Here is a 15,989-nt window from a genome sequence, read left to right as displayed (position 1 = left end):
CTCTCTATATGGGCCGTGCATTCATGGAGAGGGTTTTTGGTTTTGTCTTGTTGCATTTCTCATAATTTTTTCTTGAATGCTGAACGTTTAAGTAATATAGTATGGCAACTGGGGTCAGATTCTTCCTCTCTCCCATTCCACAGGGTTTATTGTTGCTGTTTGTTGTTTGTTTATCAACTTTTGGGGAACTAATTCTGTAAAGTCTGTTTTCTTTGATATGTGTTGTCATTGAAGTCTCTGATTATCTTAGTGGTTTTGTTATCTTGTGGGATCTTTCAGGGAACCACCAGACATGTCAAATAATGATAGCTCTTTGGGAATGAAGCTTTGAAGGAGCATGTTCTGCCTCCTCCAGTTGTGAACAGTTGCTGATTTTTGCCATTATTGCATGTTGTTGGTTTTCAAGGCTACTGTGGTGCTGGGGAGGGGAGATGAGAATGAACAAGTTAAAATGCAAAAAGAGCTGCTGTTTTTGCTGAGATTCAGTCCTTTTTATTGAATAAGCACTCTTTGGATTGCTGCAAGCCTTTTGTTAATTTCCAGGGTTCTGGAGATGTAAAGATGGGAGGAGTTGAAGATTTTTAAGTAGATCCTACTAGGAGTCTATCTCAATTTTCCTCAAATTCCGGTATTGTTGGGTTTCCAGTTTATTACAACACCCTGTGATCAATTTTGTTGTTACTGAAAAGTATATTTAGCAGTTTCTAAAACAAGTTGCTCTTTTCAATTCTTCCATAATACTATCTATATGCTTATGATTCCCAAATCTATGTTTACAGCACCAACTAACCCTAGAATTTCTAGATTCTTCTATTGCTTACTGGACATCTCTCCTTGAATATAATGGACACCTCAAACTTAGCATGTTCAAAGATGTTTTCTATTTTGGCAACTTTGGCTCCCACCTTTCCAGCCTTTTCCTTCTCTATGTTGCCTCTTTCCCTAAGAGATATCACTAGCCATGGAGTTGTTCAAGCTAAAAGCCTAGGAGTTTTCTTTGGTCTATTTTTCCTTCACCAGTCAACTCCAGTCCATTAGCAATGTCCTGACAGTTCTACCTTCAAAACATTCTGAATCCTTCTGATCTTAATCTACACCATCTAAAGTTAGTGTACCCTTTTTTTCTTGGACTATTGCAGTAGGCTCCTTACTAGTTTCCTTATTTTCACTCTTTCTCTAAGCAGTGAGAGCTATCTTTAAAACACAAATCAGGTCAGGTCACTCTCCTGTGTGAAACCCTCCAGTGGCTTCCCATCATACCTAAAATAGCATCCGCATTTCTTTGGTCTGATCCCACATGACCTGGCCCCTGACTGCCTCCCTGACCTCATTTTTATCACTTATCCCCTGGTCCACTACTTCACATCATTACTGTTCATGTACCTTCTTTTTGTTCCTGGAAGTAAAAGTTCATCCCCACTTTTAGGGCCTGCCACTTTGCTTAGAATACTTCTCTTTTCTTACTTTAGTCCTCAAATTATACTATATGCCAAAGACTTCTAGGAGATGAGGATAAAGCAAGGAATAAGACACAGGGGGCAGACTCTGAGGCAGTTTTGTTATGTTTTTTGGTCTGGTGGGTTTCTTGAATATGCAAACTAATATTTTCTCTGAAACTTCTTCAACTCTCCCAGATGGCCCTTTTTTTTTTATTTTTGATGCCACAATTTATATAATTCATTAATCTCTACCTTGATGGAGCTTAAAATCTAGTTGGAGGTGGGTTGGGGCAGAGATGGCAATAAACAAGATGAGTACAATGTATGTTAGATGGTGGTAAGGGCTAAGGAGAAAATCATAAAGCAGCGAAGTTCTGAGGTGATGAGTGGGAGTGTAATTTTAGATAAGGTGGTCAGGGTGGGCCTTGCTGTGAAGGTGACATGTGAAGGGTTAGCATCATTATCATCATTGTTTCAGGTTGTAATAAAACTCACAGATTCATGTCAGTATAGAATAAAAATGCACACTTTTCACAGACATTTTGTCCAAGGGCAGTCTGTTTTCTTTGTGCTTCATTAGTTGTCTTTCAGTTTTCACAGCTCACATTTACTTCATTTTTCCATTTGTTTTTGCTTTCCATCTTTAGCTTCCTTCCCTTTCATGTATCCATCCATGAGCCTGCATTTCTTCCAATTCTGAATTTTAGTTTAGGTAATTAATAAAACCTGAAACACAGTACTGTGTAAATATTTTACCTAAAACATTTTGTCTTTATCTGATCTGGGCTGTCTTAATTCAGTGACTGACAAAGCAAAATTGACATTTTTTTCTTACTGATATTTAAACTTGGTTCCTATATAGCTTCCAGAAACTGTATGCTTGACAGCTTTCCCACCATTTCTCATAACACTTCAGGTGCAGGGTATATAAAAGGTAGGAGGTTTTTTGTTCTATATTTCATCAAGAGAGCTGCTGAAAATGAACTCAACTCACTGGGCCTTGTATCCCTCAAAAAAAAAGTCTTATTGACGTGTAGAGAACAGTCTGCCTTTAATTTATTTGTAATTTACCTGTGATTTGTTGAATTACATGTAAGTAACTTTTATTTTTTTCCCTATCTTTTGCTATGTTCCAATGGATTTCCTCTCCTGTTTGGACTAAATGTGTCACGTACAATTCTTGGAATTCTTCATTTACTGTTCCTCTGTGGATCTGTTCTGTTGGAATCTGGAACACTGGAATGATGGAAATGTGTTCTTTACAAAGTAGCTGTGAGTATACTTGATAATTTATACAGAGACTTTTTTCAGTCTAAATTAACTTAAATTTAACTTACAGTTGGATGAAATATAAGCCAAGGAAGCCTTAATTTAATACATAGTTGTAGCTCTACACATGTAGGCTCTCAGATATTTTATTTTAAAATAATATATCCTGATCAGTATCCTAATTATATTTAAAATTAGGTTTTCAATTTAATTGGCTTTTTTTTGTCTCAACATTTGGCTTAAAAATTAGTTTATGTGAATGAAAAAAGGGTAAAAGGTTATGGATAGAATATTTAACTACATATGTGATACTAGTGAGGAATGCAGACTGTTGTTAAATCCAAATGTGTTAAATTAATGCTTTAATCTCATATGAGGTTTTTAAAATGAGAATTTAAATGTTACAAAAACTTTTAAAAGAAATGAGTACCTCTTCAGAATATTTTGCAATTATATTTTAATGATGAATAAGACCTACCTCTTAAGTAAAATTAACTAATAAGACTCTACTCAGATGGCCTGAACTATGGACAGTTTTTCTCACCAATGGGTAAGTTAAAAATCAGACTTATTCACTACACCAATTTAGAAGTAAGTTTCTTTGAATTACTCATGCAACTATTATATTGAGGTCATCAAAAAACATAAAAATTATAAAACTGAATTATAATTTAAAACCAGGATAAATCTGATTTCCTGATAATGAAGACAGCAGGATCATGTGAAAACTTGAAGTGACATAATTGGATTTTGGTATAATAACATGAAAGATACTGTTTATTGATTAACACTGGTCATGAGAGCCTTCAAAAATTTGTGGAGAAATTGCTTTAAACTCAACTTTTTTTTTTTAAACTCATACCTGTGGTAATTAGTATGAACAAATGGGATAATTAGAAGAGTTCTTAATATAATTTTAAGGGATTTTATATTGTGAATAATCCTTTGTTGTTTCTTTTTAAGTTGATTGGTCAGAATCTTATTGTGAATAATTCACTATAAAATGAAATCTTTGCTCGGAGGCAGATTTTTTAAATTTTTATTTTATTTCCTTGGATTTTTATAATTGGCCATTATATTGTCAGTTAACTCATGCTTAATTCATTTTGTCCATTGCTGCAGTTAAGCAATACTTTTATTGATACCATTAGAAGTCTGTTTTATTTGCCATGAATAATAGTTTGTATCGTTTTCAAAAATAGGTTAGTGAAGGGAATTTGAAATGTGTGACAAAAGAGTTTGTTGATAAATGAATAACTTGGCCCTTTTTTCTTTTCTCAGCAACAGAAGAACCTTGAAGGCTATGTGGGATTTGCAAATCTACCAAATCAAGTATACAGGAAATCAGTGAAGAGAGGGTTTGAATTCACACTTATGGTTGTGGGTAAGATATGATTTCTCCCTAAAATTGAATTTTGATCTAAATATTAAACTATTAATCAACTCTGAATGAATTTAAGAAAACAATATTCCAAAAAACTACAGGGGCCCTGTGTTATATTTTCTCTTATTATGTGAATACATTTTAAAATTGAGCTTGGTATAACAGGATTTATATGTTTTCTTGTCTCCTTTTAGTTTCCAAAACTAAAAGTTGACAAGCAGTGGGGTGGAGGTGGAATAGAACACTAGAGAAGTTCTCTTCACTTAGTAATGCTACAAGAGGAAATAGCATCTGGTGATTACTTATTTCTCCAGGATAATTTTTTTTCTGTGGCTTATATTGCTAAGTAGCGTCATAGCACACAAGCATTTAACTTAAACATATGTGCTCTCAATTTGAAAAAGAAGGATAGGGTAGGAAGGATCATAATCATGCAAATTATTACTCTAGGAATTCATTGAGTATAAGTTCTGGAGTGAGTGAAATATGAATCTCCTTATTCTTTAATTCAGTCTCATTTTTCTGTGCTTTATTCTTTGAATACCTTACCCTGCATGTAGTCAATTTTAAGATTGTCATGGGTTACTTTGACAGTAGGTTGGTAACATCATCATTGTCTATGAAGGAACACATTACCATATGTAAGATGAGTAGACTTAAATGACAGTCTTAATCTTAAATGACTATAATATTTTCATCTCATTTAGGCTGACTTTAGAACAAATCCTAAGTATGATGCAACTTTATTGTATTTGTCTATACTTTGTAAGAAGGTTAAAAGCAGAATAATGGATTGACTGTCCTTGACAAAGAAAATTGAGTTGATACTGGGCCTTTATGTTGTGTGCATTAATTTTTGCTAATACAGTCAACCCATGGTATTGAATTAGATTAAATTATTTATAAAATACTCCTTCATTGAAGGGAAAAATATTTTTATCAATTGACCATAATACTTTAGTTAACTTGCCTGTCACAGGTAGAGTAGAAGTATAGTATGCCTAGTGGGTCTAGCTATATGGATAAAACTTCTATAGAACATGCCTTTTCTTCCATAAGTTTGTAACATGATCATTATATGTGAAGAAATAGTACATTTACATATGTAATGTTAGTGATCTTAAATGTCAAACTATAGACAAATATAAGATCATTTTTTTTAATTTGTAAGAAAACTTCCAGGGTCCATTAGGATAATTACAATGATTTTCAAAAAGGTTTTGATATTAAAATTTTAGTATAAAAAAATAACTTCTTTCTTAGCAAATAGGTTTTTATTGATTTTTTTTTTTTAAGAGAGGAAGGGAGAGAGATATAGAAATACTGATAAGAGGAAACATCAAATTGATTGGCTACCTCCTGCACATACCCTGCTGGGGATCAAGCCTGCAACCTGTGGCATGTGCCCTGACCAGGAATCTAACCACATGACCTTTGGTGCATGAGTCAACACTCAGCCACTGAGCCACACCAGTTGGACTAAAGAGTAATTTCTTGAACATATGCTTAGTAGAATAATATTGGCATATGCAGGCCAGATTGAGTTTTAAATGCCTGTGAGATCTTTCTAGATAAAATATATATTTTTTAAATGTTAACTCTTACCTGAGGATATGTTTTCATTGATTTGAGGGAGGGACACGCACGCACGCACGCACTCGGTTGTCTCCTGTATGCACCCCAACAGGGGATTGAACCTGCAACATTTCACTGTGTGGCCAGAGCCACACTGTCATATCATCTTGATTTTCAGAGGAAATATGTAATCTCTGAATGTATCCTTTTGTGAACTACAACTTTTGTATTTTCATTGATAAAACATTTAGGTCTCTAATTCAGCAAAGTATAAAATCTGTCTAGCTTTTTATTAAGCATACTAGTGGCCCAGTGCATGAAATTCATGCACATTAAAAGGGGATTAATTAGAGGAAATATTTTAATATTGCTATTTGCCCTTTCTCTATAATAGAAGTGTCAGAGATTAAAGAAAATTAGTAAAATATATATGAAAATCTTTCTCCTGTCAGAGACTGGGGCGCACCACGGGACCCAGAGGCAAGTCCCTGCCCACCCATGTGCGCCTCAAAATCGCATGAGACCCAGACCCAGCCACCTCCCCTCCCCTCCCCCATTGGGCTAGATCCAGACCCGGCCGGTCTCACCCTTGTCAAGCCCCTCCCAGCAGGGGGCGCGGCCTGAGGTTCCCTGTCAAGCCCCATGGGGGCGGCGGGGGCGGGGGGGAGCCTTAGGTCCCTGCTGATTGCTCGTTAAGACTCATTAAGGAACTCAGCCTCCACTGTGAGTGCAGCCATCTTGTGTTACGGAAACCCTGCCTCCACCCTGGGCGCCACTGGCTTTGTGGTGGAGTGACGGTCAATTTGCATATTCCCTCTTTATTATATAGGATTTACACCATTAACTATTTATTGTGAATGTTATAACTATGCATACTCATGTTTTTGGTGTGTTTTTTTTTAAAGAAATACAGGCTCACACAATCACCAGTGTGCTTGCTTCATGCAACCTACCATTTGTCCTTTGTGTATAAATTTGGGTATATGAGATATATGGGACTTGAAAGAATCTATGAGTCATCTAGTGCATAAGATCAAAGTCAACCCTTCAGCATTAAAAGGCACTCCTTAACATCAGTTTGTAGAATGTGCTCCCTGCTCAAGAATAGGTCAACTCCCTGCTTCCCCTCTTCTATCCAAGTAAAATGTTTTGGGTTTTTTTGTTATACTCTGTGGTGTGTTTTTTCTTCTCCTGATATCTCGCCTTTTTCTTACCCTCTAGTGTGATCATTGGCCTTAAGCTGCACTCTAGTTTTATAGAACCCTCCACTTTATTTCCACAAAATCTTTACTTTGTCTGGTTCATATTTTTCAAAACTAATCCTATTTCCTTTCAAACTAAAACTTCCATAGTGAATGCTGGCCACTACTAGAAAGAAATTAGAGGAAAAATGTAATATCCCCCACCCCAGTATGAAAGATTAACAGTATTTCCAAGAATACTTGATTTTTATGAGGGCATGTTTATTGAATGATCAGTTAGAATTTCAGGCAACAACATGAAGAATTTAGAGGAACGTGGTGTGAAGAGCTGTTAAACAGTATCTGTTGACTTCAGCTTTTTTTTCAGTTTAGCAGAACTTACAGAAACTTGATTTACAAACTCCAAAAGATGGCATACCCTAGCCTAAAGGAAAAAATACATTTATTTATTTTTATTCTTGACATTATTACAGATGTTCCTCATTTCCCCCCACTTTGCCCACTTCCATCCAGCCCCTGCCCCACCCCAGACATATACTCACTAAGGACAGTGCATTTTAAAGACAAGGTTGTGATAATCCATTTTAAAAATAATCATAAACAAAATTTTCTACGTAGACATTTAGGTTTTTCTGGTAATAGGATTTTTTAAAAAGTTATCTTCTTGAATTGGGCTATAAAAAAGAGTACTTTTATTTGATTATACCAAGAAATATCATAAATCATAAATATCCTCCTTAAGATCTCTCAACTTTTGATGCATAGCAAGTGAAAACTTTTGAACTCAGTGAATGAGGTAATTATTGAGCGGTTGGTTGGAATGTTTGCTACTAGCTACACAGCAGAATTACTACTTAGCTCTTAGAGCTGGTGGTCAATTACTGTAATTAGAATAAGTAAACCTTGTTTACATAATTGCAGAACCAGGTCATAGGGAACCTGTTTAGCTTGCACTTTATAATTAGCCTGTACATCATCTGTATGTTGCAAATTCCAGGATATATAGCATACCTTGGAAATAAGCAGTATCTAATGTAACCTAGACTGTTAGATTAAATCTTCAGAGATAAGCATATCAAAAAGCAAAATAGCCCTAACCGGTTTGACTCAGTGGATAGAGCGTCAGCCTGCGGACTCAAGGGTCCCAGGTTCGATTCCGGTCATGGGCATGTACCTTGGTTGCAGGCACATACCCAGTAGGGGTGTGCAGGAGGCAGCTGATTGATGTTTCTCTCTCATCAATGTTTCTGACTCTCTCTGTCCCTCTCCCTTCCTCTCTGTAAAAAATCAATAAAATATATTTTTAAAAAATCAATGAAATATATTAAAAACATTAAATTTTTTTTAAAAAAGGCAAAACAAAGAATAGCACCCTCCTGGATAACTTATTTTTATCTACCTCCTGGGTGATATCTTTTCTTTATTTAACTGAATAAATCTGTACTTTTAAATTTCCCACCTGTTAACTCTCACCATTTGACTTCTTAATATAAAATTGCTTTTATTAAAGGTCAGTAAAAGGCCTTCTCATTGTCCCTTGGCCACTTTTAAAAAAAAAATCTCTTATTTGGTATTATTGACCACTTTTCTTTGCAATTCCTTCTCACTTTTTGTGATGCCACCTCTTGATTTATCTGGTTGCTTAGGTTCCTTTCCACTAACCATCTTTATTTTTCTTTTATTATTATTATTTATTTTAATCTTTATTGTTGAAACTGACCATCTTTAAATGTTGGTATAGCTATTATAAATAATTATTGGTGGGACTTCAAAACTTCGTGAACAAACATCTTATGAATGTTTTATTCTTAGGCTTGAAATGTAATATTTCTGAACAGTGATGAAATATGCATGGCTTTCATGGGCTAAAACTCAAAGATATGATCACAATATATTAAGTATTCAGTAGGTATCTGAAAAATGTTTACTTGGGTAGAATTTTTTCATTTATTTTTAATCAAGCATATTATTCAGGTTTATTTTTAATAATTAAGCATATTAATTATTCAGGTTATTCCCATTTTTTAACTACTTGGTTTATCAGTATCTGAGAGGCCTGTTAGTCTTTCACTATGTGCTCTTGTAGCGCCTTGTGCAATCATCTTTGTACCATGTTTAAATTAAATGGTATATTACAGGTTTCTCCCAGCCAGTGTGTATATGGGTACATGTATGTGTGTGTGTGTGTGTGTGTGTGTGTGTGTGTGTGTGTGTGTGTAGGGAGATTCTTTTCCTAGCTGTATGATTTCTTGCTTTGGTCATTCATTAATTATTGCATTTTTACTTTTATGTTTTATTTCACTAAAGCAGCCATATACAATCCAGTGTTTTGTTTATGCCTAACTTTGACCTCTAGGAATACATTATTGTTAAAAATGAAGGCTATTGCCCAGCTGGTGTGGCTCAGTGGTGAGTAGCGTCCTATGAACTAGAGGTTATGGTTTGATTCCCAGTCAGAGAACTGGGATAAAATATGCATGGCTTTTGGGTCTCAGGCTCGATCCCCAGTAGGGTGCATTCAGGAGTTAGCCCATGATGATTCTCTCTCATCATTGATATTTCTATCCCTCTCTCCTCCCTTCCTCTCTCTGAAATCAATAAAAACAACATTTTTTTTCTTAATGGAGGCTGTGGTATCAGGAACATTACTTTGTAAAATTATAAAACTAAAAAGATTCCTTGGAAACATGGGTCTAATTTGATAAGAAAATGAGGACAAAGAATTTACTCTAATAGGGAGTCTTTATAGTATATTTTCTAATGTCACATTTTTGTCCCACCAAGAAGTACTTGGATATAGCAAGTTTGATTATAGCATTGGTTGAATATTACAGTCAATAACATGGCAGAGTTTAACAGATTCCCCCTCCTCCCTGTTTCTTTTAGGTGAATCTGGATTGGGAAAGTCAACGTTAATCAACTCATTATTCCTCACAGATCTGTATTCTCCAGAGTATCCAGGTCCTTCCCATAGAATAAAAAAGACTGTACAGGTATGCGTTATTAGTTTTGTTAATTGATGACAAGCTGAAATAATGTTAACACACAAAATCACGTACTATAACTTTTATTATGCTTCCCTAGAGGTAGGTTTCAGAGTTGGCCTCAGCCAATGTAAAGTGGTAAACATGTTGCTAAGAGAGAAAGAAGTGCAGCCAATTAGAGGAATTATCTTGACTAAAACCCAAATTTGTCCTGAAGACCCTAATAGAAATTACACTGTGATAATTATAGGAGTAACTAATACTCCTAGAGTTGTGCTGAATAGTAAGGTAGCTACTTGCCTTATGTGGCCATTTAAGTTTGAATGAGTTAAAGTAAATAAAATTAAAAATTTAACTTCTCAGTTGCAATAGTCACATCTCAAGTATTCACTAGCTATATGTGGCCAATGGCTACTATTTGGGCAGTGAATATATATGTTACCATTGCAGAAAGTTCTCTTGGACAGTGAGGTAGAGAAAACATGATTCTGAAAAGCCATTATTATTTAAATACAGTGTTCTGTGTTCATTGGTAACATAATACCACATAGTAGTTGAATGGCAGTAGCAATTCATTAAGGCTCCCAAGCTATGTGTGGTCTAATTTAGTACTTTTCAAATTGGCTTGTCTATTCAGATCACTTGGTAAAATTTAATTTCTGTTCTGTTAGGTCTGAGGTGGACTGAGATTCTGCATTTCTAACAAAATCCTAGGTGATGGCAGTGGTGCTAGCCCATAGACCATATTGCACATATAGACTCCAGATCTGTCTGCACTGTCCAGTACAATAGCATTTGCCACATGAGGCTGTTGAGCTCTTAAAATATGGGTAGTCCAACTCGAAATGTTATGCAAGTATAAAATACACCTCCTATTTTGGAGACTTAGTATGTAAAAGAGAGTGTAAAATGTCTAATAGTTTTTCTTGTATTGATTGCATTTTGCAATGATAAAATTTTGGTTATATTGGTTTAAATAAAATACATTATTACTTTTTAAAGTGGCTACTGAAAAATTCAAAGTTACTTTTGGAGTTTACATTACATTTTTGTTCGGCAGCAGTGCTCTAAATTAGCGGTCGACAACCTTTCGGATCTCATGGACACCAGTGGTCCACAGACCCCCGGTTGGTGACTGCTGCTTTAAACTATTGATTGAAAAAGTTGTTGGTGGAGTGATGCAGCACATAAGCAGAGAGGAGGGGCATGGAGCAGGCTTTACTCGGTAGTGGTGCAGGAGCTGGATTTGGAGGATTGGCAGAAATTATCTCAGAGCACAAGATGGAAGGACAGTCTGGAAATTTGGGACAGAAACATATATATCAAACTGCAAGATGCAGTGTAGAAATTGGATCCCTAAGACATAATTCTGTTACATAAATGTTTTATTTCTTCTTTTTAAAGCTTTGCTGCTGGGAATCTTTTTTTATCCCTCATAGAGTTTGAGATTTCAAATTACCTGCAAAAGTGTGTTCTAAAAACTTGCTATTACATTGCTTATTGTAATCAGTATTGGATATTTTAACTCTAAGCAAAAAGTTAAACTTTTAACTTTCTTAATGTAGGTATTTAAATTCAGGATCAGTAAATGAAGTACATAGAAATGTTAAAGGAACCCCAGTGTAGATTCCTAGGTTTGGGCATATCTATATATATAAAAGCCTAAGGGACTGAACGACTGGTTGCTATGATGCGCACTGGCCACCAGGGGACAGATGCTCAGTGCACAGGATTGGGCTCCCTCCTGTCTGGATCGGGCCTGTGGGTATCCAGCCGAAACCCGCTATCCGACATCCCCTGAAGGGTCCTGGATTGCCAGAGGGCACAGACCAAGCTGAGGGGCCCCACCGGTGCATGAATCTGGGCACTGGGCCAGTAGTTTAGTATAAAATATCTGTTAGCCCTAGCTGGCTTGGTTCAGTGGATAGAGTATCTGCCTGTGGGTTCAATTCCGATCAGGGGCACATGGCTGGGTTGTGGGCTCGATACCCAGTCGGGGGAGTGCAGGAAGCAGTCAAACAATGATTCTCATCATTGATGTTTCTGTCTGTCTCTCCCTCTCCCTTCCTCTCTGAAATCAATAAAAATATATTTTAAAAAAATATCTGTTAAATCTTAATGTTCTTGTACCTACCAAGGTGATTAGTGCTAGTGAGGTTTTCTAAGTCCTCTTAGTAATTTTAGCACCTAACAAAATGCCAGGCCTGCAGTAGTACTTAAACTAACATAATAAGTCATTAGCATCTTACAAGTAGTGTACCAAGTACTTTAGATACATTAACTTACTTAATTCTTATAAGGACTTTATGCAGTAGGTGGTATTATGATCTCCATTTCACAAATGTGGACATTGAGGCACAGAGATGCTGATATGCCTGAGATCATGTAGAGTGACAGAACTAGGCTACAAATAGAAGCAGTTTGGTTTAGTCTGTATTCTGTCAGCCTATGCTATCTCTCTATTGTAGATAATAAAGAGCTAGTTTAATTAACTTATTCTTAATAAATGGATTAGCTTTTCTTTACATCTACCCCTTTTTAAATAATGTTTGGTCCAATAAATTATCAGTTTTCTTTTGGCTTATTTTACCTTTTCCTTTAAAAATATGACATAGGGAGATATTTTCCCAATTAGGCAATTTAAAATGAAGACTAAATGATTTGATCAGTGAAGTTATTTCTTCCTCATAGTTTTGTAATATGTGAAAGTAGTTTAAGTAACATGAAAATGCCTCCCTAGGCCATGAGGCTGCTCTCGGGTGCTGTGCTAGCTAGTAGGGATACTTGAAGTGGGGTTTTTGTCGTTGTACACACATGGTGTTTGCTCTTGCTTATTAGGTTTGAATTTGCAAGTTGGACTCGGGAGGGTATTGACTTTCATTTAAGTACTGGGCTTGAAATTCCAATAAACTGCTGGGTGGATGATGGAAGCCAGTTAACTCACGAAAGTTTTGTACCTCACCATGTTTTAAAAAAATATCTCTAGCTCTCTTGATTCCCTGTGCAGTGATTTTTACTAGTGTCTAAACAGGTGAGAGTATCATCCCATGCAATCTCAGGAATTCAACACACAGAAATCTAGTTTTACATACTCTGCAATGAAGTATTTGTTCAAACAATGAGAGATTGTAATGTAGTTATAACTGCTTATTCTGTAATGGTTCACATAGTGCAAAAAAGTATATTAAATAGGATTCATATACAATTGTCATCAGTGATTCCCACATTGTGAGACTGAATGTTTTTTCCTTTTATTATATCTTCTTAATTTTATACAGTAAGCATGCTTTTATCATTCTTTTTTTTTTTTTTTAACACCTTTCAGAAAGGAAAAAGTAGCACCAAAAGATAAAAAGTAGCTATGGTGGGGGTTTGGGGCAGGGTAAAATTTATACTAGGTCAGTTCAACAAAACCTTCCTCTAATATTCCTTATGCCAAAAATAAATTTGCCAAACAAATCAACAGATTTATTAAAAATATCTATAGCCTTATGGTACTGTTGACCCTAAACCAGCTGCTCTTCCCGCAGATTCTTTCATCTCACTACATGCAACTCTACCTTCCCAGTTGCTCAGACCAAAAATCTTGGAGCCATCCTTAATTCCTTTCTTCCTTCTACTTCCACATGCAGTCCATCACAGCATATCCAGAATCCTACCACCTTTTCCCACTTCCCTAGTACCACTCATATCCACAGTTCCATCTTCTCTTTTTCTGGATTATTGCAGTAGCCCCCCTTCAACCTATTTCCTACACTTATTTTCACTTTTGGCTTATTCTGCCTGTAATACTAAAAAATTCTCCTAGTCTCTGCCCCCAGCTCCAAATGTGTTAGCTCTATGAGGGTAGGGACTTCATTTTTTTCACTGTTATAAGCTCAGTTCCTAGACTGTATCTGTCATATGTTAGCATCCAGTATTTATTGAGTGATTGAACAAATGATTTAAGAAATTTATAAGAGTAAGTTTAATTGGGATATTTTTTAACTTGAGGATATTTCAAGTTTTGTTAATTTTTGTTTTTTGGTCTGTGATGTCCTGTAAATCCTTGTTGTAGATTAAATAAAATAGTTTTAAATTTGAGGATCTTTATTAGTTTTATTATTTTCATCTTGTCTCAAGCAACATTTTTAAAAATTTAATTTTTAATTATTGTGTACCTTGTATACTAAAGGGCACAAATTTAAGCATAGAGCTTGATGAATTTTTGTGTGTATTTTTATATCCAGGTAACTACCACTCTGATTAATATATACATTTCCAGCACCCCAAAAGGCTTTCTTGTGCTGTTCTCACTCAGTATTACAACCCAACCCTAAATAGCAACTTTTTTACTTTTCTCTCTATAGATGTTCTTGTTCACTTAAATATACTCTTTGTGTCTGATTTCTTTCACTGGAGATTATGTCTGTGGTATTTATTCATGTTGCATAGCAATAGTTTTTTCATTGCTATATAATATTCCATTATAGCAGTGGTTCTCAACCTTCCTAATGCCGCGACCCTTTAATACAGTTCCTCATGTTGTGGTGACCCCCCAATTTCATTGTTACAAATTGAACATAATTAAAGCATAGTGATTAATCACAAAAACAGTATATAATTATATATGTGTTTTCCAATGGTCTTAGGCGACCCCTGTGAAAGGGTCGTTCGACCCCCAAAGAGGTTGCGACCCACAGGTTGAGAACTGCTGCATTATAGGAATATTAGAGGCCCGCTGCATGAAAATTCATGTACTGGAGGGGGTGGTCTCTCAGCCCGGCCTGCCCCCTCTCACAGTCCGGGAGCCTTCGGGGCCAGGAGGCGCCATGGCGATCAGGGGAAGGCGACGCCCCATCACACCTCTGCTGCTGCCACTGCCGGTAGCACAAGCCTCGGCCGGCCCTGGTTACCTGAGCCTCAGGCGGCCCTGGGTGGCTGGGGGGCTGCCATCCGAGGCTTGCCTGTGCCTCGGGCTGGCCCTGGGCAGTTAGGCAGCTGCCATCTGAGGTTTGCCTGCACCTTGAGCCGGCCCTGGGTGGCTGAGGGGACTGGGGGTCTCCGGAGGCAGGCTCCTGCCACCCTGGCGGGGCTGAGGGGACTGGGTACTGCCATCTTGTAGCTGTGGGTGCTGCCATCTTTGAGGGCATGGCAGTCAATTAGCATATTCCCTTTTTATTGGCTGTGGCGCCACCATCTTTGAGGCCGGGAAAATCAATTAGCATATTCCCTCTTTATTAGATAGGTTATAATAATCCATGTGGGAATATATTCTTTCTATTGTAGGTGAGCATTTGGATTTTTAGTTTTTGACTAATATGAATATTCTTACACATATCTTTTGGTGGACATAGGCACTCATTTTTCTTGTGAACATTGTGTGTGTGTGTGTGTAAATGTATTTCATTGTTTCACTTTTTACATTTTATTTCTTGCAGGATTGAACATGTCTTTTATACTCATTAAGTGTTCATATATCATTAAAGTGTTTTGACCATCTTAATATGACTATTCTTTCCTTCCTTGATCTGAAGGAGTTCCTTACCTAGATAATAGTCCCATACATTTCAGAAGTTACAGATAACTTCTCTCAGGCTAGCATCTGTTAAAGACATTGGGAGAAGTTCTCAATTTATTTTGTTAGAATTCTTTTTGCATTGGCCCATCTCCAATAATCCATTCTAAACTCACTTGACCTTTCTTTAAGGTAACACTTGAAAAGTATCCTCTTTTGCCCTGGCTAGGTTGCTCAGTTAGTTAGAGCATCATCTCTATATGCCAAGGTTCTGGGTTTGATCCCTGTTCAGGGCACGTACACGAATCAACCAATGGTGCATAAATAAGCAGAACAACAAGTCAATGTTTCTTTCCCTCCCTTCTTTTCTTCCTCTCTCCCTCCCACCTCTCAAAATCAATCAATAAACTTTTTTTTTTAAAAGTGCCATCTTTTATTGTGAATATTTTTTAGTATCTCTAGTAAGATTTTTAAGAAAAAGGCCTGTGTACCACTGTTAAGTCTCCTCCATTTTCCCACAAGTAAGACCTACAGCCTCTGAGAATTGGATTGATCCAGACTTAGAATCCCAGAGAAGTCCTCTTTCCTGACTATTGCATGGAGGTATTCCTTGGTATACTGACACAAGTTGTAGATCAT

At 36.5% G+C, this 15,989-nt stretch overlaps 1 protein-coding gene across 6 annotated transcripts in view; it reads left to right on the top strand.

Moving 5' to 3' along the window:
- SEPT7 (septin 7) overlaps positions 1-15,989 on the top strand; it is a 51,628-nt gene that overhangs the window by 10,386 nt on the left and 25,253 nt on the right. For 2 of the 6 annotated variants that reach the window (XM_014541091.1, XM_014541088.1), the window contains exons 2-4: positions 3,417-3,429; positions 3,990-4,092; positions 9,756-9,862. In XM_014541091.1, the coding sequence (XP_014396577.1) occupies positions 3,417-3,429; positions 3,990-4,092; positions 9,756-9,862 (223 nt within the window). Of the gene's footprint in view, positions 1-2,643; positions 2,712-3,219; positions 3,259-3,416; positions 3,430-3,989; positions 4,093-9,755; positions 9,863-15,989 lie in introns of those variants that run through there. The other 4 variants (XM_014541090.1, XM_005868070.2, XM_005868069.2 and 1 more) reach the window with 4 other exon arrangements.

The sequence above is a fragment of the Myotis brandtii genome, unplaced genomic scaffold (assembly GCF_000412655.1).
Source record: "Myotis brandtii unplaced genomic scaffold, ASM41265v1 scaffold260, whole genome shotgun sequence".
Lineage (NCBI taxonomy): Eukaryota > Metazoa > Chordata > Mammalia > Chiroptera > Vespertilionidae > Myotis > Myotis brandtii.
This window is presented reverse-complemented; position numbering and strand designations above follow the sequence as displayed.